Source organism: Xenopus laevis, chromosome 4S (genome assembly GCF_017654675.1).
Source record: "Xenopus laevis strain J_2021 chromosome 4S, Xenopus_laevis_v10.1, whole genome shotgun sequence".
Classification (NCBI taxonomy): Eukaryota; Metazoa; Chordata; class Amphibia; order Anura; family Pipidae; genus Xenopus; species Xenopus laevis.
The window spans coordinates 47469127-47490825 of NC_054378.1; the positions used below are offsets into that span (position 1 = coordinate 47469127).

Consider the following 21699-nt stretch of genomic DNA (forward strand, 5'->3'; position numbering starts at 1 on the left):
ATAATTTCTATTGGCCTAACATGGGTACAGACATTGCCAATTACTGTCGTTCGTGCCAGACTTGTCAGCGAGTGGGGAAAAATGGAGATATGGGAAGGGCCCCATTAGTTCCGTTACCAGTTATTGATGAACCCTTCCAAAGGGTAGCTGTGGATCTCATAGGGCCCTTAGCTATACCCAGCAGTTCAGGGAAACGGTTTATTCTCACTGTGGTAGACTATGCTACCCGGTACCCAGAAGCAGTAGCCCTATCCTCCATCCGGGCAGACAAGGTTACTGATGCCCTCTTAAGCATATTTTCCAGAGTGGGGTTTCCCAAAGAAATGCTCACGGATCAGGGGACTCAATTCATGTCTAACCTGATGCTGTGCCTGTGTAAGAAAATACAGGTGAACCACCTAATTGCCAGCCCTTACCACCCCCAGACTAACGGCCTGTGTGAACGTTTTAATGGCACCCTAAAGCATATACTAAAGACCTTTGTAGAATCCCAAGGGAAGGACTGGGAGCGTTATCTCCCACACCTCCTATTTGCCTACAGAGAGGTACCACAGGCATCCACTGGCTTTTCCCCATTTGAACTGTTATATGGGCGGAGGGTACGTGGCCCCTTAGATCTGGTAAGGGAGGCATGGGAAGGCAAGCTAGATACTCCTGAGGTGTCAGTAGTTGAATATGTAATAAGATTCCGGGAAAAGATGGAGGCATTGACGGGATTGGCACATAACAATGTAACCCAGGCACAGGCCTACCAGAAACAATGGTATGATCGCCATGCCAGAGAAAGGGTTTATGAAGCGGGACAGAAGGTGTGGGTCCTGGTGCCAATGCGTCAGAATAAGCTACAGGCTGCCTGGGAAGGCCCATACACTATTCTAGAACGGGCTAATGATGTGAATTACGTAATTGCCCTAGATGAAGATGGGAAAAGAAAAAAGGTCTATCATGTAAACATGATCAAGGCCCATTATGAGCATGGGAATGCAGATGGTCTTTCCAGACAGGGAGACTGTGCTGAGCTAGTGGGCACAGGGGAAGGCCGATAGGCCATCCTCTGTACCCATTCCTGAGGGGGGAGGTGTCATGCCAGGGCCACCTTGCACTGGCATTTTAAAAGTTAATACTTTAATTACTCAGTCTCAGGCTCACACAGAGACCCTTAATTGTATATCTCACCAGGGGGCTGTGGAAAGGTGACATCCATATCTGTCATCTGAGACGGTCTGGAGCCACACCATTTGGGCAAGGAAGCTGGGCCAGTCTGTTCTTTGATCGGCTGATCAAAGAACAGAGCTGTGGACCTAGAGCAGCAGGGGGGGATAGCTAGTAGAAAATTATGGATTATAGGAAAGCATCCATAGCTCCTGTGTCATAGGATTCACAACCTCATAACTTACATATTGGTTATGAGGAGGTCACATGCTTCCTAACAATACCAAACAGGGCTAGCCTATACCCACCTGTTAGGAGGGCTGGTTCCTGGGGGACTGGAAAGTGGGAACCTATTAGTGTTTGGTATTGTTCTTCTTGCCCACATATGAATCACAGCCTGCCCATGTTTTTATTATAGTATTGGGTACTGGCAAGTACCAGTATTATATTAAGGGATATTGGGGAATATTGCCTGAGAGTAGCAAACCCCCTGCAGGGGGTCGTAAATGACATGTTCCTGGGCACTCCTACCTCATGCATAAGGTAATGAGGGGAGTGTCCCAGCAGGAAATAAAAAGGTGACATTCCCAATATCACATTGTCATACAAGGAGGCTCCATTTTTTCAGTGGATTGTATGTCCAGCTTCCAACTCGTGCCTCAGAGGAAATACACTGACAACTTCAAAACTTGGTAAAGTAAGGGTTTTCTTTGTGTTTTTACCCCCTTTTATTTTATTTACTGTATTTGCAACTGTGTGTCATCTTTGTAATATCATTTTTATATATATACATATGCACTGTTTCTTTTAAATATTAAATATCATTTAATACGTTAGTCCTTGTGCTCTAAACGAACTCATTGCCCATGTGAATGCTTGTGCCTACGTGTATGAACTCTTCGTATGTGTGGAAAGGGAAAGTTGCCTATTTGTATGTTGGATAATTAGTACGGCTAGCAGGAAAGTGTGTTTGAATGTAGATTAACCCTTTGGCTGCTGGAGTGCTTGTTAGACTAATAGGATCTTACCCTGAGTAACTACCATAGGAGAGAGTGTTTGATGCATTGTGTAGTGTGAATTATTACCTGTTATAGAGGGCAGGGGAATAGTCACATTAGGTTTCTATCGCCTGTTAATGATAGATGGTGGCAGCGAATGAACTTTGTGGGTGTTGGTGTGTTTTTGGGGTGTCTGATGTTAGTCTAACCTGTGTGTAAGGTGATTGAGAGACTGATTGTAACCCCTTGTAGCCAAACCCAAGAGTTAAGTGTGGTTGAGTGAGGCGCTTTTGTGACATAGCCATTATAGCACCCTTCTCACTCTCCTAGACATATCAGACAGTAACCTGATTTCTATTACACAATTATAACTCCCAATTGTAGTTATTTTTGTGTAGCAGTTCCAAATTAAGAAAGGCAGGACTCACTTGAAAGGCAATGGCGTTTTAAGCAGAGGGGGCTTCAGAACATAACTGGCTGGCGTGGATCAGAGAATGGCCTAAATTATACAGAACCACAGAGCTGATTATTAGTTACAAGACTGACTGGGAAACTTATTGTTCCATGTGTTGAATCACAATGATGGCCTGCCTGACTGATATTGGATTTGCCAGGTACTACCTATAGGACAATTTTGAAAGTCACATTGGATGAAGATTGTATCAGGCCTTTGATGTTGTCTTCTCCTGATGGGTCTGCATTGGACCCTGTTATAATCTAAGCATTAGCCTGGGGGACAATGTTACATTATATGAATAGTAGTTGCTTCACCCTTGCAACATGCTGGTTATATTATCTAGTTATACTTTCCTTTTTTTTTTTATATGTAATTAAAATACTTTAAGACGTAGCCCTGTAGGATACTCATCGGCAGACTCACCTGAGACTGGAAAAGAGAGTTAAGGAATAACCAGAAAGCTTTCCCCTGCTTTATATCCCATGAGACCTATAGCTGCATTGCTGTTAATGGTATCATTTACCCTAGAGTCTTCCTATTTAATTACTTCTAACTCATTCTAAACATGTTTTAATGGCTACAGGAAACAGGCACTCAATATATGATTGTCAAGACCGCCGGGAGCGCGAGGAGTCGCGTCCGCTCCCGGCGGCGAAGAATCCAAGATGGCGGCGCCCAGGCAACCCACGTGGGTTCCGACGCCGGCGTTGTGACGCCAGCACGGCGCGACGGTCGCAGGCGCGCTGGCGCAAGGGCGCCAAATTCAAAGTTAAAAGGACGCCTGAGGCGCCAAGATGGCGCCCGAAAATAGGATCCTGTTCCCTAAGTGATTCCTGGGTTCCCTTGCTGTTTCCCCTGCTTTATCTGCCTGATTCCTTGTTGTGACCTCCTGCCTGGACCTGGACTTCGCTGATACTCTGCCTGCCATTGACTCCCTGCCTGGCCCTGGACTTTGTTTGTATTCCGCCTGCCTTTTGACCTGTGCTTGGACTTTGTTTATTCTCTTGCCTAACCCCTGGATACCACGACCCTGATCCCTCCTGAGGGGCTTCCTCCTAGATCCGGACTACTCCCCAGAGGGGGCTCCCGGCTCCCTGACATTATTTTCGGGCCATGGATCCTTCTGAGGAAGCCACACCTGATGTCGGACGAGCGCTCCGCGGACTGGCATCCCGCATGGAGGACTACGAAAACCAGCAGGTTCGCATTGGGCAAGCACTCGATGTCCTGCTTGCTCGAGTGCCTTCTGCGCCCTCCGCTGCTCCACCTACTGGAGATCCTCCCATGGCGGCAGCCTCTACGAACGCAAGCTACCCGACAGGTGAGCCTCGCATTCCTCCTCCCCCTCGCTTCAGTGGGGACCCACAAGCCTGCAGGGGTTTTGCCACACAGTGCCAAATTCAATTTGAGTTCCAACCCACACAGTTTCCAAGTGAGCGTTCCAAGGTGGGGTATGTGATGTCTCGATTGGAAGGCAAGCCACTGGAATGGGCAACGTCTCTTTGGGAGAAGAATTCCCCGGTGACTTATGCTGTTAAAGACTTTCTCCAAGCTTTTCGCATAGTCTTTGATGCTCCAGGTCGGGTCACGAACGCTCCTGCCCGTCTCTTGCAGCTCCGGCAGGGAAGCCGCAGTGTCAATGAGTACGCTATAGACTTCCGAACACTGATGGCGGAGACTTCCTGGTGTGATGACGCTTACAAAGCTGTATACTACCAAGGCCTATCCATCCGCATCAAAGATGATCTCGTCTCCAGAGAGACTCCTGACACCCTGGAAGGACTGATCGCTCTATCTATTAAGGTGGACACCCGCCTCAGAGAACACCAGGTGGAGAGAGAGCGCAGCAGACGATTTTCTCCCATGTTGGCCCCTCGCTTCCAAAGGCCGATTCTGCAAGCACCCGTTGTTCCTGTGACTCATGTGTCCACGTCTCCCCTGGAGGAACCTATGCAAGTAGGAAAAGCTCGCCTCTCCGAGCAGGAAAGACTCCGAAGACGTATGGCAGGGCTCTGTTTGTACTGTGGTGGGCATTCCCATTTTGCCAACGCCTGTCCTGCCAAAGCCAAGAGTTTTGTACCCCGAGGTATGTCTCAGGTTTCTCATGTAGGGGGCATCACTCGAGGGCCTCAGGAGAAGTATCAAGAAAATTCACGCAGACTTCTCCTTCCTTTGCAGATTCACCTGGCAAGTAAGTCTATCTTCGAAAGGGCCTTCCTCGACTCCGGAGCGGATGGCAATTTCATGGACGCCTTCTTTGCCGAACGCATGAAGATTCCCCTGCTTCCATTGTCTTCACCCCTGCGAATTACCGCCATAGATGACAAACCCCTGGAGTTTGAATTCGTCACAATGTTCACGGCGGAACTATCTGTACAAGTTGGGGCGCTGCATCAAGAAAAACTTTCATTCTTCATCATCCCCTGTCCTTCTACTCCAGTAATATTGGGTCTTCCATGGTTACGTCTGCATAACCCCACCATAGACTGGTCCACTGGGCAGATCTCTCGTTGGAGTTTATTTTGCCTGCAACATTGCCTTCCGCCAAAACCCCTCGAGAAGGTGAATGTCTCCACTGCGGAACTAAAGACTTTGCCCTCCTCTTACAAGGGATTTTCCGATGTGTTTTGTAAAAAGTCTGCAGAGTTCCTTCCCCCACATCGCTCCTATGACTGTCCGGTTGAACTCCTGCCAGGAGCCATGCCCCCCAGAGGGCGCACTTACCCTCTCTCTCCTGCAGAGACTACTGCTATGAAGGAGTACATCCAAGAAAATCTCCAGCGGGGGTTTATCCGCCCTTCTACCTCTCCTGCAGGGGCCGGGTTTTTCTTTGTGGAGAAGAAGGACGGAGGTCTTCGGCCTTGTATAGACTATCGGGGCCTGAATAAGATCACCGTGAAAAACAGGTACCCCCTGCCCCTGATTGCCGAGCTCTTTGACCAGCTGAAAGGGGCAAAGATTTTCTCCAAGTTGGATCTCCGGGGGGCCTACAACCTCATTCGCATCCGGGAGGGTGACGAATGGAAGACGGCATTCAACACTCGGGATGGGCACTATGAATATCTTGTTATGCCCTTCGGCCTATGCAATGCTCCTGCCGTCTTCCAGGAGTTTGTTAATGATGTGTTCCGAGATCTCCTAGGAAGGTTCGTAGTCGTATACTTGGACGACATCCTGATCTTCTCCAAGGACCTTGAAAGTCATCGCTCCCAGGTGAAGGAGGTACTCTCTCGTCTGAGGAAGAACTCTCTTTTCGCCAAATTGGAGAAGTGTGTCTTCGAGGTATCCAAGATCCCCTTCCTAGGGTACATTATCTCTCCAGAGGGATTTGAGATGGACCCCGTGAAAGTGTCGGCCATCCAGGAGTGGCCTCTTCCACTGAGTACCAAGGCAATCCAGAGATTCATCGGATTTGCTAATTATTATCGACAGTTCATCCGGGGGTTCTCTTCCCGCATTGCACCTATCCTGGAAAGGGGGTAAACCCAGCCTGTGGCCTCCATCTGCCTTAGAAGCCTTTCAGTCCTTGAAAGAGGCCTTCACGTCCGCTCCTGTTCTCCGACATCCCAATCCTGCACTACCCTTCTGCATCGAGGTTGATGCTTCAGAAGTCGGAGCCGGAGCTATCCTTTCTCAGAGACACTCCACTGATGGAAAATTGCACCCCTGTGCGTATTTCTCCAAGAAGTTCTCATCCGCAGAGCAGAACTATGATGTCGGAAATCGAGAACTCTTGGCAGTCAAGCTTGCCCTTGAAGAATGGCGTCACCTCCTGGAGGGCTCTGAAATTCCTGTCCAGATTTACACAGATCACAAGAATCTGGAGTTTATACAGTCCCTCAAGAGGCTAAATCCCAGACAAGCCAGGTGGGCCCTTTTCTTTTCTCGATTTAACTTTGTTTTGACTTATCGCCCAGGTTCCAAGAATCTGAAGGCCGACGCCTTGTCTCGTAGCTTCACTCCGGTGGACCGTGACCTTGAGAGGCAGGAACCAATCATTCCACCAGTCAAGATCATTGCCTCTCTGTATCCCCAATTTGCCGACCAGATCCTGGCTGGGCAGTCCTCGGCTCCTCAAGATACTCCGATTGGCATGGCCTTCGTCCCTCCAGAACTTCGCCTGGCCATCCTGCAACAAACCCACTGCTCCAGGCAAGCTGGACATCCTGGTCCGGTCAAGACCCTTGAACTCTTGAGGCGCCTAGTCTGGTGGCCTGATATCCGCAAGGATGTAAAGGACTTTGTGGCTGCTTGTAATGTCTGTGCCACTTCTAAGCCTAGCCATTCCCGCCCCAGCGGGTTGTTACAGCCTTTGCCGGTTCCCTCTCGTCCGTGGACGCACCTCTCTATGGACTTTATTGTCGAACTTCCTCCCTCCGGTGGGAATACTGTGATCTGGGTTGTCATAGACCGCTTCAGCAAAATGGCCCATTTCATCCCTTTGAAGAAGTTACCCTCTGCGGTGGAATTATCCCAACTCTTTATTAAGTACATCTTCCGCCTGCATGGTTTCCCGGTGGAGATCGTCTCCGACAGAGGCACCCAGTTTACCGCCAAGTTCTGGCGTTCCCTATGTAAAGACTTGGGAATAGCACTTCAATTTTCGTCTGCCTATCACCCGCAGACGAATGGGGCAGCTGAACGTGTGAACCAAGCCTTGGAACAGTTCCTAAGGAACCACGTGTCTCTTTGCCAGGACGATTGGTCTGACCTCCTCCCGTGGGCGGAGTTTGCTCATAATAATGCATGTCATTCCTCCACAGGAAGGTCTCCATTTATGGTGGTGTATGGACAACACCCTCAAGCCTTTCCTCAGGACTTCGTGTTGTCGGACGTCCCGGCTGCGGATGATCTGGCAGCCCATATGCTTGCTATTTGGGCTGCAACCAAGTCTAATCTGGAGAAGAGTGCTCTAGTCCACAAGACTTTCGCGGATCGCCGTAGAAGGCCCTCTCCTCCCTACAAGGTGGGTGATAGTGTCTGGCTCTCTTCCAGGAATATTCGCTTGAAGGTGCCATCTCCCAAGTTGGGTCCGAAGTTCCTGGGTCCGTTTCCCATCTTGGAGATAATTAACCCTGTAGCCATCAGACTTCAACTCCCACCAGAGATGAGAATCCCCAACGTGTTCCACGTCTCCCTGGTGAAGCCCACCGTCTCCAACCGTTTCTCTGGTGTCCAATCTCCTCCTCCTGCCGTCTCTGTGGAGGGTCAACAAGAATTCGAGGTGGAGAGAGTCCTTGATTCCAGAATCTCCAGAGGCTCCCTTCAATACCTCATCCATTGGAAGGGCTTTGGCCCCGAAGAATGCTCTTGGGAGGGACACCATGATGTGCATGCTCCTCGTTTGGTAAGAGACTTCCACTCTAAGTTTCCCGAGAAACCAAGTCCCGGTGGTCCTGAGGCCCCCCGTGAGGGGGGGGGTACTGTCAAGACCGCCGGGAGCGCGAGGAGTCGCGTCCGCTCCCGGCGGCGAAGAATCCAAGATGGCGGCGCCCAGGCAACCCACGTGGGTTCCGATGCCGGCGTTGTGACGCCAGCACGGCGCGACGGTCGCAGGCGCGCTGACGCTGGCGCAAGGGCGCCAAATTCAAAGTTAAAAGGACGCCTGAGGCGCCAAGATGGCGCCCGAAAATAGGATCCTGTTCCCTAAGTGATTCCTGGGTTCCCTTGCTGTTTCCCCTGCTTTATCTGCCTGATTCCTTGTTGTGACCTCCTGCCTGGACCTGGACTTCGCTGATACTCTGCCTGCCATTGACTCCCTGCCTGGCCCTGGACTTTGTTTGTATTCCGCCTGCCTTTTGACCTGTGCTTGGACTTTGTTTATTCTCTTGCCTAACCCCTGGATACCACGACCCTGATCCCTCCTGAGGGGCTTCCTCCTAGATCCGGACTACTCCCCAGAGGGGGCTCCCGGCTCCCTGACAATGATATATAGAACAGTAAATATAAAGTGCATGATTAACACTACAATGTACAAATATACAAATATATACATATATATCACATAACAGCCTTCTCTAAAAAGCATATATTTCCTTTGTAGAAGATTTAAAAACAAACAAAAACATAATTCTACATGCAAGCTCTCTAGCCTAGAGTAGTTAAATTACCCTCTGTTAATGGTTTCAGTGGAAGACATTTAAATTAAGAAAGTGAATTAATGAAGGCACTACAACTAGGCCAATTAAAGAGCATGGATGAGAAACATCATTCTACTTTTTAAAGTCAATGTTACACTTGCTGGACAATGCTACATCTAATGAGGATCTTTCAAATGTGCTGCCCAACAGTTTTCCAGATGTACAGTAGATCTAAACTGATTTTCTAGACAGTGAGGCTTCAGAACATAATACATACATATAACATTAGCAACTGCACAAGGGCCTCCATCCCGTTTCAAAATACAGTATATGCACTGTTAATGCACTTACACATTTTAAAGGAGAATGAAACCCCTCTGACAACCCAGGCCATAGCCACAAACCTCCCTCCCACCTCCTGCACAGCACTACCAGGGACTCTCACACATTTGGGAAGCAGACTTTCAGCTTTTTTCTACTCCCATTAGCTATAAATTTGGTGTGGACAGGGTCGAACTTGACCAACAGGACACCCGGCCCTATTGGGCCCTTCCTGCAAACAGCTCTGCACTCTGCTACAAGGCATTCACTCTGGAACACACCACCATCATTCATTTTTAACTGCAAAGTAAGTAGCATCTTTGGTTGAAGGGGGAACAAAAGCAGCTAGTGCCACTGGCTGGGTGGTGGTCCCTGGAGTCAGGTACCCGGTGGGGGACCAAGTACACCAGTCCGACTCTGCGTATGGAACTTCCTTTGTTTAGCTTTATCTCAGTTGTTCTGCTAATTAATCATATACAGTAAAAACAATGGTGCACAGCTTGGTAGCAAGCTGCTCCTCCATAGACTTTCATGGAAAATATCTGAACCTAACCAGTGGAATCAATTGTTTGAAACGCTGCCTGCTGTATGAGGTGGAGATCATGCAAAAAGCTCATTATATTGCTGTTTGCCAGTTCTCTAAAAGCGATCTGTATCCTGACAAACCATTAGACCTATTGCACATGTAACAATTCCCAAGAGTTTTACCTACTGCTGTCATCTCTGCAGAAAAACCCCAGTTTACGGAAGCTGATCAATATTCGGGAATGGATTTTACACATATCAGATTTATATTATATATATATATTTTTCAGTTGCTGTATATTTTTCAGTTGCCAAGGAAGGTTGCATTTTATAATCTACTAAGTTAACTAACAAAAGGTATCATTCTATATTTTCCAATTTTGATTTATGGCCAACATGGAGCAACACTATGCTACTATGTCTATAATCAGTGAGAAACATTGTGAGGGTAACTGTATTGCAGTATTTTACAATGACAAGGATACAATAATATGGCGGTCAGATGGGGCTCTGTGCCGTAATTTCTCCAGCTTCTCCAATTCCTTTATTTCTCTGTTCCTGACTGAGTTGAACTTTTTGATCTCTGCCTGATGGGAATATAGAAGAGAAAATAATTAATACATTTTACAAACACCCATACACCCATATAGCACCAATTTGCTTCAAACTTTGCCTAATTTTCTTTTTGGAGTCTGTGACTGTCACACCTATATCAAGTTTATTAAGAACTATGGTTTGATGCTACAGGATGGTTTAGAAAATGCTTGACACACTTTACTTATTACAGACCTGATCTTAAATCTCCTGCTGACAAAATATAAATAACATGGAATGTGGATTTTACATCTGGCTAATATACAGCATATTGTGATGTGCAGGGGACACATTTCCAGAATACCTACTGCAAATGAGGCAGACACTCTACATACCCTTTTGTCTTTTATTAAGGTTCCATATAATTTCATTGGATTTACCACTTTTGTTTCCAGCCTCTCCACCTAAAAGTTAAACATAAAGTCACTAAACATAAAAGTCTTTTAGCCAAACTAAATTATTATAAGGGTTTATGTCAGGACAAGATGAACAAGATTTTAAACAAATTATAATATTCATTGCATACCCTTAATATTGTTTTATTCAGGAAATACATTTGGATTTGGGAAATTCGGGAAGCTGGAAGTTGTCCTTCCCACACAGACTGGACATCCCTGCTGCAGAACAAGAGCTGGCCATAACATTATAGGATCTGCGGTTGCCAAACAAGTGGATCTTTCACCCATATGCCAACGTAGACGTGGGAAATATCAAGCTAAACTGATCATTTAGCCTATGGGGCACCGATTGGATCATAATTGTTGTAATGCCGGTAGTCGGATCGAAGACCACATCAACGCAGAGATGCGGACCTTGATCCGGCAGGAAAAGCAAACTTGCCTAATCGATCTCATTGATTTGGTTGTTTTCGACCTGATGTGGGATGTCGGAGGGCCCCATACATGGGCAGACCGCAGATAAGCTGCCAAATTGGTCTGAAGGGCTCAAATCGGCAGCTTAATTAAATCTTTCCTTTACAACTACCTTTTGGAGTCTTCTATGCAAAGCATTCCAGTGAGATATTAAGCCCTGGCTAGGTTTCACAAGCTCGCAAGTCATATGTAACGAGCAATTAATGTCTAAATAATTACCTCAGCATCAGCTTCACGTCCCAGAAAAACAGCCTAATTAAAAAGTTAAACCTTACCTCTCCTATGATTTTCTTCTGCCTATACAGAGATCATTTAACTGCCAGCTCCGCCTGATTCATTAACGCTGCTTTGTGTTTCAAATTACCCAGTAAAGGTCCGTTTTTCATGGGCTGAAGATGAAAATCCTTACATGCAGATTATTGCTTTGAGAACTAAGTAGCTATGAATATGGAAATGAAGCAGCCAGAGTCCAGGCGCAAAAGATACATACACTTTCAGATACATAGCTGTTTGTCAGACCTTCCTCTGATATTGGAATTACCTTTGAAGACTCCGGCTCCCCTTTTAATCATCATTCATATTCTTGTGTGCAAAGCCAGTAGCCACATGATAAATTAACACTTCCAACAAAAAATAAATAACTTCCAGTTGTAAATACTTTCCCATATTATGGTTGGTTTAGCCAATCACAAATCTTCTATTATGCTATAGAAATCTTTCTAATATTCTCTGCTTAGGGAAGTGATTTTGTAAAGAAAATGGAGATGGATATGCCTTAAATTTAATTGAGCAATTATCTCATTATTTCTTGAGAGATACTCTGATATATAATATATTATGATACAATACATACATCTTTTATATCTTATAAAATCAATGCATCAGAACTGAAGCCCTACATATATCTGTAAATACTGATTTCTTCTATAAGTTTAGTGTAGTGCCACACAGGGCTCATTCTTGGCCTGCATATAAATGTAAGCAAAGCATCAGCCAATTAGCAGGCCTTCGTTCATTTGTATGTTTGCACTCTTAGGCGGCATAAGTGTGGATTTCAGAACAGAAATGCGTGAGTTCACTCCGTATGTTGGCACCCACAGTGCCTATGAGTGCAGACACACAAGCGGAGGCCTGCAGATTGTTGGTGTCAGTTTATACAGAGGCTGAGAATCAGCCCTGTATAGCACTAACATAAAATAGATTGGAGGTTAAAATTGCTGAGTGCATCCCCAGTGAGTAAAATCGCTTTCTCCTACAGCGTCTCTCTACCATCGTTTACCTCCTCACAGGTTTCTCTTGTACCAACTGAAGCTTGGCTCATGCACAGTACAGTTATCGCTCTAGAATTACTATACTGCACATAAACATGCTCAGGGTGGTACAAGAGAGAACTCAAAAGATTAGTTAAAATGGTTAAAGAAAAAGGAGTGTTGGCCTTGGGTAAAAGGAAGGGCCAAACATCACCCCCTAGCGATATTAAAATTTGTTCTACTTTAAAAGAGTAAAGCATGTGCTATCCCTGAATAATATTTGTCTTGTGTGAAGCATGCACATAGAGTCTCTATATCTACTACTTGCTTGAAATGGCAAGATAGGTCTAAATCAGTGATCCCCAACCAGTAGCTCGTGAGCAACCTATCAAACAGAGCCTCAATGTAGGTTGAAAATCAACATAGGCGCTACCAAATGGCCAATCACAGCACTTAGTTTGCACCCCAAGAACATTTTTCATGCTTGTGTTGCTCCCCAACTTCTTTTACTTCTGAATGTTGCTCACGGGTTCAAAAGGATGGGGATCCCTGGTCTAATTGAAGCCTATGATTAAGTATCTGAGTGATATGAAACGCGTAAGGCAGTATCCTTGTGTACTAAAATAAACTACTGAATGATTTCACAAGCCTGCCTAGAAGACTGGTCTCTGCTAGTGCCTGCCTTTTTCTGTATACAGTGGTTCGCTTCCCAAGCTGAGGGTTCAGGGCGATGCACCACCTTGACCACCCTTCACAACTGGTGAGTTCTACTAAGAAACCCCAAATTTTTCTACTGACTGTATCAACACAAGTGTGTGATCTATATAGGTCTAAATGAAGGTTTCCAAACTGAAAAGAAGGCTGCCATATGAGGGTCCCTAGTAGATGATGAGAGGCACCAATCAGTTAATCTGGAGTAATATTTAGGGGAAAATTTACTGTATTTGTTACCACTGATACCCGTGGAACTACAACAGGATAATTTGTTTTCCAACACTTCTAAAATTCTTATGAGATATGAGGGACATGGACAGTTGTTGACCTCAGTTAAGAGCTTGAACCTTTAAAGTTTAAAAATTATTTGCCAGGAGTTAGCAAACCAGTGCACTATAGTGAAAAGAACTATGAAATTGCCAATCCATATACACTCTTGCAAAATTGCAGTAAACTCTGTTTCTGTGTGTACAATACAGTTTTCAAAGCAACCTTCAAGATCACTTTGGGCTTGCATAGTCTTGCAGTACATTGCAGTAAATTCAATAGGATTGATCAACTACCATACCAATGTATGTGATTAGTACAGTTCTGTAGTGTTTTCATTGATATAGTTTGCATTTTAAAAAATACTGGGATTCATCAGGGCTGGAACTAAAGGGAGGCAGAATACACACTTAGTTCCCAGATGCTGTAGGGGCTTGCATAGGCATTCCTCTCCCACACCTGATTTTTTTTTACATGATCTGGAAACTGTAACCCTAAGCAGATGAACTAACATGTATATAGCACTTATCTTTAGTTGGAACAGTATTATTGATCATATGGTTTAGGAAAGCCAATAGGTTTTATACCCATATGGAAGATGAGAGGATATATTTGAGCACTGCACATTAGATTCCCTAGATCTGACAGTAGCTTCAGTGGTTATTTGAATACTGCAGTAGCGAAGATTTAAATGCGGGTGACAAAGCTCGCCCTGCCACTTCAGTTGATGTCAAGAAAACAGGGTGAAACAAATGTACGTTCTCAGTTAAAAACTATGCAACACATTATGGGTACACACAGACACATACAGACTTCTTTAGAATGGATTCTTAGCTGATATATTTTGCTGGCCTGTCTCAGCCAAGACATACCTGTGCATGCCGATAGTCTTGTATTTTTGCCAACTCTTCCGCCATGTTTTTAAGGGCAGTCCTTAACTCTGGGTTTTCAGTGTTAGCGAAGTCTATGAGGTTCTTAACAAGCTCATCAGACTTATCCCTTAGTTTCGCTGTTTTACGTGTGTAGGATGCTAGCACAGAGCAGAATTGCCCAAAGTACTTTTCTGCATTGGCCACAGTGGTCTCCATAATTTTGACCTGAGCATCCCTAAAATGAGAAAAGTCAACAATGCATTATATTGAATGCAAGTATATCTAAGCAAAACTGTTGCTGCAAAATACTTTAAAAAGGACATAAACCATCTCAAAATGTCTTGCTCCACCAAAAACTTGCTGGATCAATACTCCAGGGACAGGGATGGGTCCTTCAAATAATACTGACAAGTTCCTTCAATTGATAGAAACTTGTCACTAGAAACGCAGGACTGCAGTATTTTTCTTCCCCCCCACACATATGGTTTACCATTGATAGATGAACTGTTTGTTAAAAAGATTAGTTAGCCAATAAGATCCTTCTCAGGGTGTTGATTAAATCTGTTTAGACTTGTTAGTATGGCCAGCTTTAAAGAAATTTAAAGAAAAATCAGTAAACAACCTCAAGTTTTATTCCAGTTGACCATTAAGATGGACCCCCCACCCCTTTCAAGTCCAGTAGGCCACTGCCACCTTCCCACTTAGGAAGTCTTTGTTTCCTCATGAGGCAACTTCGGGCGATTTCGGAAAACGAATCTCGCTGAGTGCCATACATTTTAGGTAGTGGGAAGGAAGTTCGGGGAGATTAGTCACCCCGAAGAAGAGGAGATTTGTCGCCGGGCGACTAATCTCGCTGAATCTGCCTGTGTGCCCTGACCCTTAGGGATCCATTATTCTTAACTATTTAGTGTTAGTATTTTATTGTTAAACGTTAGCGTTTTCTTAACATCATAGAAGGTTTATTGATAAGATTAGGCAATGGCATATACAGCCCTGCACTTGGAGACATCCTGTGAGGCTACTCTCTGTTCTGAATTAACAGAAATGAATAGGGTGATTCACACCTCTTGCATTTGTTTGCCATATACCAATTTTGCAGTCAATATAAATGAATTGAAATCTTTTGGAATGCTTTGTTCAACTGGTCAAACAGAAACTGGGTTATCAAAGAAAAAAACCCAGATTTTTTTAAAGTACACATCCAAGTTTCCTCCCACAATTCACATACAGGCATGCAAGCAATGCGATTGATACAAGTAATGCTAGTAGGTGCGTAAATGTGATAAGGACTTAGACTGTAAGCTTCACTGGTGCAGGCACTGATGTGAATGATATAGCTGTAAAAAAACACTGGTGAATAGCTTGGTGCTATATAAAGCATATATAAATAAATAATAATAATAAATAATAATATTTATTCAAAATAATAATAATGATAAAGGAAAATACACATCAGTTTCAGTATATCTCAGGCCCTGACCACTTGTTGACATTTTATAACAAGGGAATCAAACCCCAAAACAGCTGGCAAATAGTAAATACATGTTCAGTTCTCTCATCTAAAGCTTAACCAGCAAAGAATGTTCATAATTTACATGGTGTTGGGACTCTAATTGAAACCAACTACAGAAATCCTCTATTTATCTCTAAATCACCTCTAAAGGGCGAATATTCGACAGGGAAGGCTCTGCCACACTTGCCAGTTGTAAATTCGTTACCACTACACTAATTCACTGAAATGCTAAGTTGCGCCACAGCAGCCGTACGCTGGTGAAATTTCGCTAGTATTAATTCGTCAGCGCGACCATTTTATATCGATCTTTCACTCATGTTCATTTCTACCTGGCAAAACTTATTACTTATTACTTTTGCGCTTAGGTCAATTTGAATAGGGCGGGTACATATAGATTCGCCCTTTTGTAAACCTGCCCCATGTATCCAGCGCCGTTTCTGAGGCGGCTCCTGCAATGCCGCCCCCCCTCGCCGGCTTACCTGTCGGGAGGGGAGGCAGGAACACTATTGCGGAGAGTGCAATTGCGCTCTCTCTCAATAGTACAGCTGAATTTATGGTTTAAAAGCCGTAAATTCGGCTCTTAAAGGTGCAGGAGCGGCTTTTTGCCGCCCCTGGAATCTTCTCTGGCGCTGCCGCCTGAGGCGAGCAGCTCAGCTTGCCTCATTGGCGGAGCGCCCCTGTATGTATCAACCACTGAAATCCTCTGAGGGAAAATCCCAGTTTTCGATGCACCTTTTCCACCTGCAGCTTCTTCTCGTTCATGTGAATGGGAAAGTCACTGCTTATGGCAGATCCAGAGGGATATATCACATTTGAATGAAAAAGCACACTTCTGTGGTCACAACTCACAAGCCAAGCCTGACAACGTCTATCCCTTGGAAAAGGCCCTTTCTCCATTGCATTTTTCCTAGCATAAATATGAATAAAGTGCTGGACTCTGTGTAGCATAGTGCATAAGAGGGCTTGTTTTTACTGCAGCTTGCCTGTGCAACAATGGCATTGTCACTTGAGTTTACTGTATGTATTTATATGGCACTACGGTATATGGAGTGGTGCTGTACATTTTTACAATCTATTAATAGCCCAAGTGGGGGATTTGCAATAAATATATACAATTATGCACAGTAAGTATGATTCAGTGGCACAAGTTGAGAGCTATACGGTGAAGCCCTATGGCAGCTCCCTGCGCTATTAGCCCTTTGCCCTCCCCAGTGCCCCTGGTTTCTGATCGTAGCTGTCTTACCGGGAGAGGACAATATTCATGCCTTCAGATGAAGTGGATAGCAGATATTGAAGAGAAAGTGCTAGATACAAACACAGCTAGAGCTTAATGGAAGTCCCAAGTAGCAGCCTTTCTTTGCCGGCTTCAGGCTTCTCTCCAGTGGTTGCTAGGTAACCCCACAACAAACCTATAGAGTCAGGGCGGGCCATCCCTGGTCTCCAGGCAGTCACTGTGGGAGTCGCAGATGCCTTTCCTGCTCCCAAGTTTATCTCCAGCCTCGCCTTTATTTTGACAGCACGGGATTAGTTCTTATTAAAGGGTTAAGGCACGTAATGACCCCAACTGACCTGCCAAATAACCAGTGTATTGCACACTAACTAACAACATTCAAACACAAATTCAGCTTTAGACAGACTAGACAGATTAATCAAATTCCATTCTCCTTACTACTGCTATCGTGGGTTTCTCGATATACAGTATAGTGAATAAAGTACCCCCCTCTTGTAAAATATAAGGATATTAGAAGTTGCAGAGGAGTTTCATGACCATATAAAAACACGAGGCCGGAGGCCGAGTGCTTTTATACAGGTCATGGAACTCCGAGGAATCTTCTAATATCCTCATATTTTGTTTATTTTATTATAATACACAAGTTTTAGGAAGTCATGTGACAGAAATGACATCAGAACTCACCGTTTATAACTGATGACATCAGAACTCACCGTCTATAACTGATGACATCAGAACTCACCGTTTATAACTGATGACATCAGAACTCACCGTTTATAAGGAAATCATTTACAAGATATTCATGGCTTTTGTGTATTATAAAGATATAAAGCAGATGTATTGCCATTATGATTATATCATTTACTAGACATTAAGCCCGTTAAATTAACGGGCGCTAGAACATATCCGTGGGGCACATGCGCAGCAGCGCAATCCCACGGACACAGGGACTGGACGCAGAGACACTTCAACTTTATTATCATTTATTAATTAGATGTGGGCTGACTGGTACTTCTGACTTTTTTTCATCCAGTGCTCTCTCAGTGCTGTGCTTGGGACTCATCCAAAAGAGTTTCTGCTGCCAGAGTGGATGTTTATTGTGTAATTTTTCCACTGTGTCCTGGACTAAAGAGCACTGCCAGGGTCCCCTGGTTTGTATAGGTCTGTACCAGGACTCTCTCCCACCTCTCATCTTGGACAGAATAGAATACTAATGGAATCCAACACAGGAACTGTATACTGATGTACTTCCAGCTAAACACAGTTGTAGTGATAGGGTGATAGGCAAACTAAAGCAGCAGCACAAGCAGTGATCAGTGTCTCACCATTTGACCAATAGAAACAAACCTCTGCAGTGCTGAAGGTGGAGTGACAGCCAAACCAGCAAATCAGGCAGAAGGAAGGCGGCCATTACTGCAGCAAAGGAGGAAATCGGCAGTAAACAGCGTTACTATCTGACTTGCACTGTAGGGGCATATGGAGGCGGGGTCAGGCAGGAGGAGTTTTTCCAAACTTCACAACACACAGCAACGGGGAAGCAGGCGGTGTACAGTCGTCTGTGACGTTCAGAAGGAACTACATCTCCCAGAATGCATCGCTCACACAGGAACAAGGTGAGGGAGGGGGAGTGATGCAAAGACCTGGAAGAGGGGAGAGCAGTGAAATGGTCTAACACACTAACATTGACTCAAGCACATAACATTTTACAGTGTGCCAATGGTCTGCAAAATGAATAGTAGGGCACAAATCAAAGTATAGTAAATAGCCTCAGTGGCGTAACTAGCATTCACCTCCCCCCAAACAAATGTTAGAAGGGGTGTGGCGAACACAGCAATTCTGTGGTATCCCCACCAACCCCCTCACCCCTCTTTATGTGCAGCAGACCCCACAGTCCTGGTCCCCTTGCATCTGTGTGGGTCTGTTTCTACAGTTACGCCACTGCTTAGCCTCATAATCTGCTGTTTTCTAATATATGTATAGGTGTGGTCACTGAGCTAGCATCCAGACATTATTTAATCAGCAGGGTATAAAGAAATCATATAGATGGGCAATTAAGGGAGAGAGACATATAATGTTTAACCTCCCTTCTATTGGTCACCCTTCTCCCCAACCATAGCAAAGAAACCTGCTGTTTTTTTAGGGGAAGGAAATTTAAAAATCACCAGGGGTGTCAAATGTTAACTTAAGGTCCTCATAGATGCAAAGATTTCTCTTGCCAAACGACCGATTTTAGCGAAGTCCGACCAATCCTTCGAAATTATCATGTAGTTAGTAGGATTCAAACGATCGCCTCTTCTTCAGGCAACAAATCTCGCCTTCCCTTCCCGCCAGCTAGAATCTAATTCGCCGTTGGGATGGCACGTGGGGTGCTTCGTTTTCTGAAGTCGCCTGAAGTTGCCTCACGAGGAAACTTTGGGCGACTTTGTAAAATGAAGCGCTCCGAGTGCCATCCCGCATTACACAACTGAACAAATGACCTACTGCAGGCTTTTTTTTTTTTTTTGCACAAAGGAGGGAAAGCAGGAAAAGGTTATAACAGAGAAGGCAATAAGACAGCAGGTTGCCTGGACAGCCATTCGCGTCAAAACGATCATATTTAGTAGGCATGCCGATGTGACGCATACAACATCCAAAAATACAGCGGGAGAGGGGGGCAAATTATGTTCCAAATGCTGTTACTGGCTCTGACTCTGACTGGTGGCTTCTCTGGATCACACAGTACATAATAATTGCGCTTTCTATACAGGTCAACATGCAATGCAATGCCTCCATCCATCCTCTCCGAAAATGTTCATCTGCCTGATTGAAAACTCCTGTGCTCCGTGACTTTCTCACACCCAAGACTATATTCAGGGCCTATTTTGAATCTCAGTCCCGTCTGCAATTGCCTCACATGAAATTGAAAGGGGCAGAGAACACCTATTTATTTTTAGCGTTACCAGATTTTGGGCTCTGTCTGACAGTCTCCTGTTACTCATTAGCATTCCCCCGATTTCTGGCAAAAATCCAATGTGCACATGGGCAGAACAGCAGAGTAATATGCGCAGTACATAATGTTCAGGCTTCATGTGTGCATGTGCATGATGTTGCTTCCAATGACAAAATTATCAACAAGTCCCTCTGTGACAAATTAAGAAAGTTGAAAGATCTGCACACACACCCAGGGCCACCATCAGGGGGACACAGGGAGTAACAGTTGTACTGGGCCTAAAGGGGTGCTGCTCTTTCCGAATTAGCTGGCCCCCCTTGGCAGCCTGTAAACTGGATCCGAAGTGCAATGTCCCAAAGACCTGGAAACCCAAAGACACAAAGTCCCAAAACCATGAAAGGAGCCAAAGGGAACAAGAAAAGAGAACCTGAGGTAAGTTCTACTGAACACCAATGTATTTTTTTAATTATTAGTTTTAGTTATTAAACCCTTGGCCACCAATGTTATATTTTAATACTCTAAAGGCCCATGGCCACCAATGTTTATTTAAAATATTCTATGGGGCCCTTGAACACCAATGTTTGTTTTTTGTAACCTGTAAGGGGAGGGCCTGGCCACCAATGTTTTTATTTTACCTTGTTGGGGGGACCCTGGCCACCAATGTTTTTTTTTAACTTTTATGGGAGGCCCTTGGCCAGCAATATTTTCTAACTTGTAGGGGGCGGCATGGCCACCAGTGTAGTTTTTTTTTTTAACTTTTATGTATTATGGGTAGTCCCTGACCACCAATTTCTTTATTAAATTTGTACCACCAATAGGTTTTTAGCGCCCATGTTTGTATGGCTTTTTTACTGTGGTATGTGGGGGGGTGTGGGGTCAGGCTCAGACTGGCAATCTGTGGGTTTTGGCAAATGCCAGAGGGGCTGCTGTAAGATGGCATAGACCCGTGCATGCCAAAGGAATAATCTGCTATAAATATTGTGAATTTTTCATGGTGCCACTGCAAATGCCCACACTTATGGGCAGCCACGGAAAATTTTCCAGTCATCAATCAAAAACAACTTGTTTTAATCTAGATCAACACTGTGGAATGCAGACCCGGCCTGGCAATCTGTGGATTCTGGCAAACTGAACTGCTATCAGTGGGGTGCATGGGGAACAGTCCCGGGCCTGGTGGCTTTCGAGTCTTAAAGGGGCTGGTTCACCTTTAAGTTAACATTTAGTATGTTATAGAATGGCCAATTCTAATCAACTCCTCAATTAGCCTTCATTATTTATTTTGTTATAGTTTTTTTAATAATGTGCCTTTCCCTTCTGACTCTTTCCAGTTTTCAAATGGGGGTCAAATGTATTGTTATTGCTAATTTTTATTACTCATTTATCTGTTCAGACCTCTCCTATTTATATTCCAGTCTGTTATTCAAATCAATGCATGGTTGCTAGGGTTATTTGGACCCTAGCAACCAGATGGCTGAAATTGCAAAATGGAGAGCTGCTGAATAAAAAGCTAAATAATTAAAAAACCACAAATAATAAAAATGAAAACCAACTGTAAATTGTCCCAGAATAACCCTCTCTACATCATACTAACAGTTAATTTAAAGGTGAACAACCCCTTTAAGGAGGACCTGGTTGTGCTGCATTTGCCGGATTAGCCGGGCTCCCCTTGAGTCGCTAAAGCCACCGGAGAGAGCGGAAGAAGAGGAGGAGAATGAAGAAGAACACACACCAAACTTTAAAAGTAATTTCCATTGAATGCCAATGGGCTTTTTTTATTTAAACCCAGTTTATGTTGTTTTTTTTAAAACTTTTATGGGGGGGACCCTGGCCACCACTGGTTTTTTTTAACTTTTATGGGGGGACCCTAGCCACCAGTGTTTTTTTAAACTTTTATGGGGGGACCCTGGCCACCAGTGTTTTTTTA

At 44.7% G+C, this 21699-nt stretch overlaps 1 protein-coding gene and 1 long non-coding RNA gene across 2 annotated transcripts in view; one reads left to right on the forward strand and one right to left on the reverse strand.

Moving 5' to 3' along the window:
• Window positions 1–17035, reverse strand: part of cibar2b.S (CBY1 interacting BAR domain containing 2 S homeolog) — a 30496-nt gene extending 13461 nt beyond the window's left edge. Inside the window, exons 1-5 of the mRNA XM_041561198.1 lie at window positions 16859–17035; window positions 14103–14337; window positions 10463–10531; window positions 10019–10120; window positions 3031–3036 (exon numbers count right to left, since the gene is read on the reverse strand). Of these exons, the coding sequence (XP_041417132.1) occupies window positions 3031–3036; window positions 10019–10120; window positions 10463–10531; window positions 14103–14337; window positions 16859–16878 (432 nt within the window). The 5' untranslated portion in view covers window positions 16879–17035. The remainder of the gene's footprint in view (window positions 1–3030; window positions 3037–10018; window positions 10121–10462; window positions 10532–14102; window positions 14338–16858) is intronic.
• Window positions 17036–17973: 938 nt separating this feature from the next.
• On the forward strand, window positions 17974–21072 carry LOC121393267. The gene is made up of 3 exons (XR_005960926.1): window positions 17974–18459; window positions 19593–20207; window positions 20852–21072. It is a non-coding gene; the product is annotated as an uncharacterized LOC121393267 (long non-coding RNA).
• The last annotated feature ends 627 nt before the right edge of the window (window positions 21073–21699 follow it).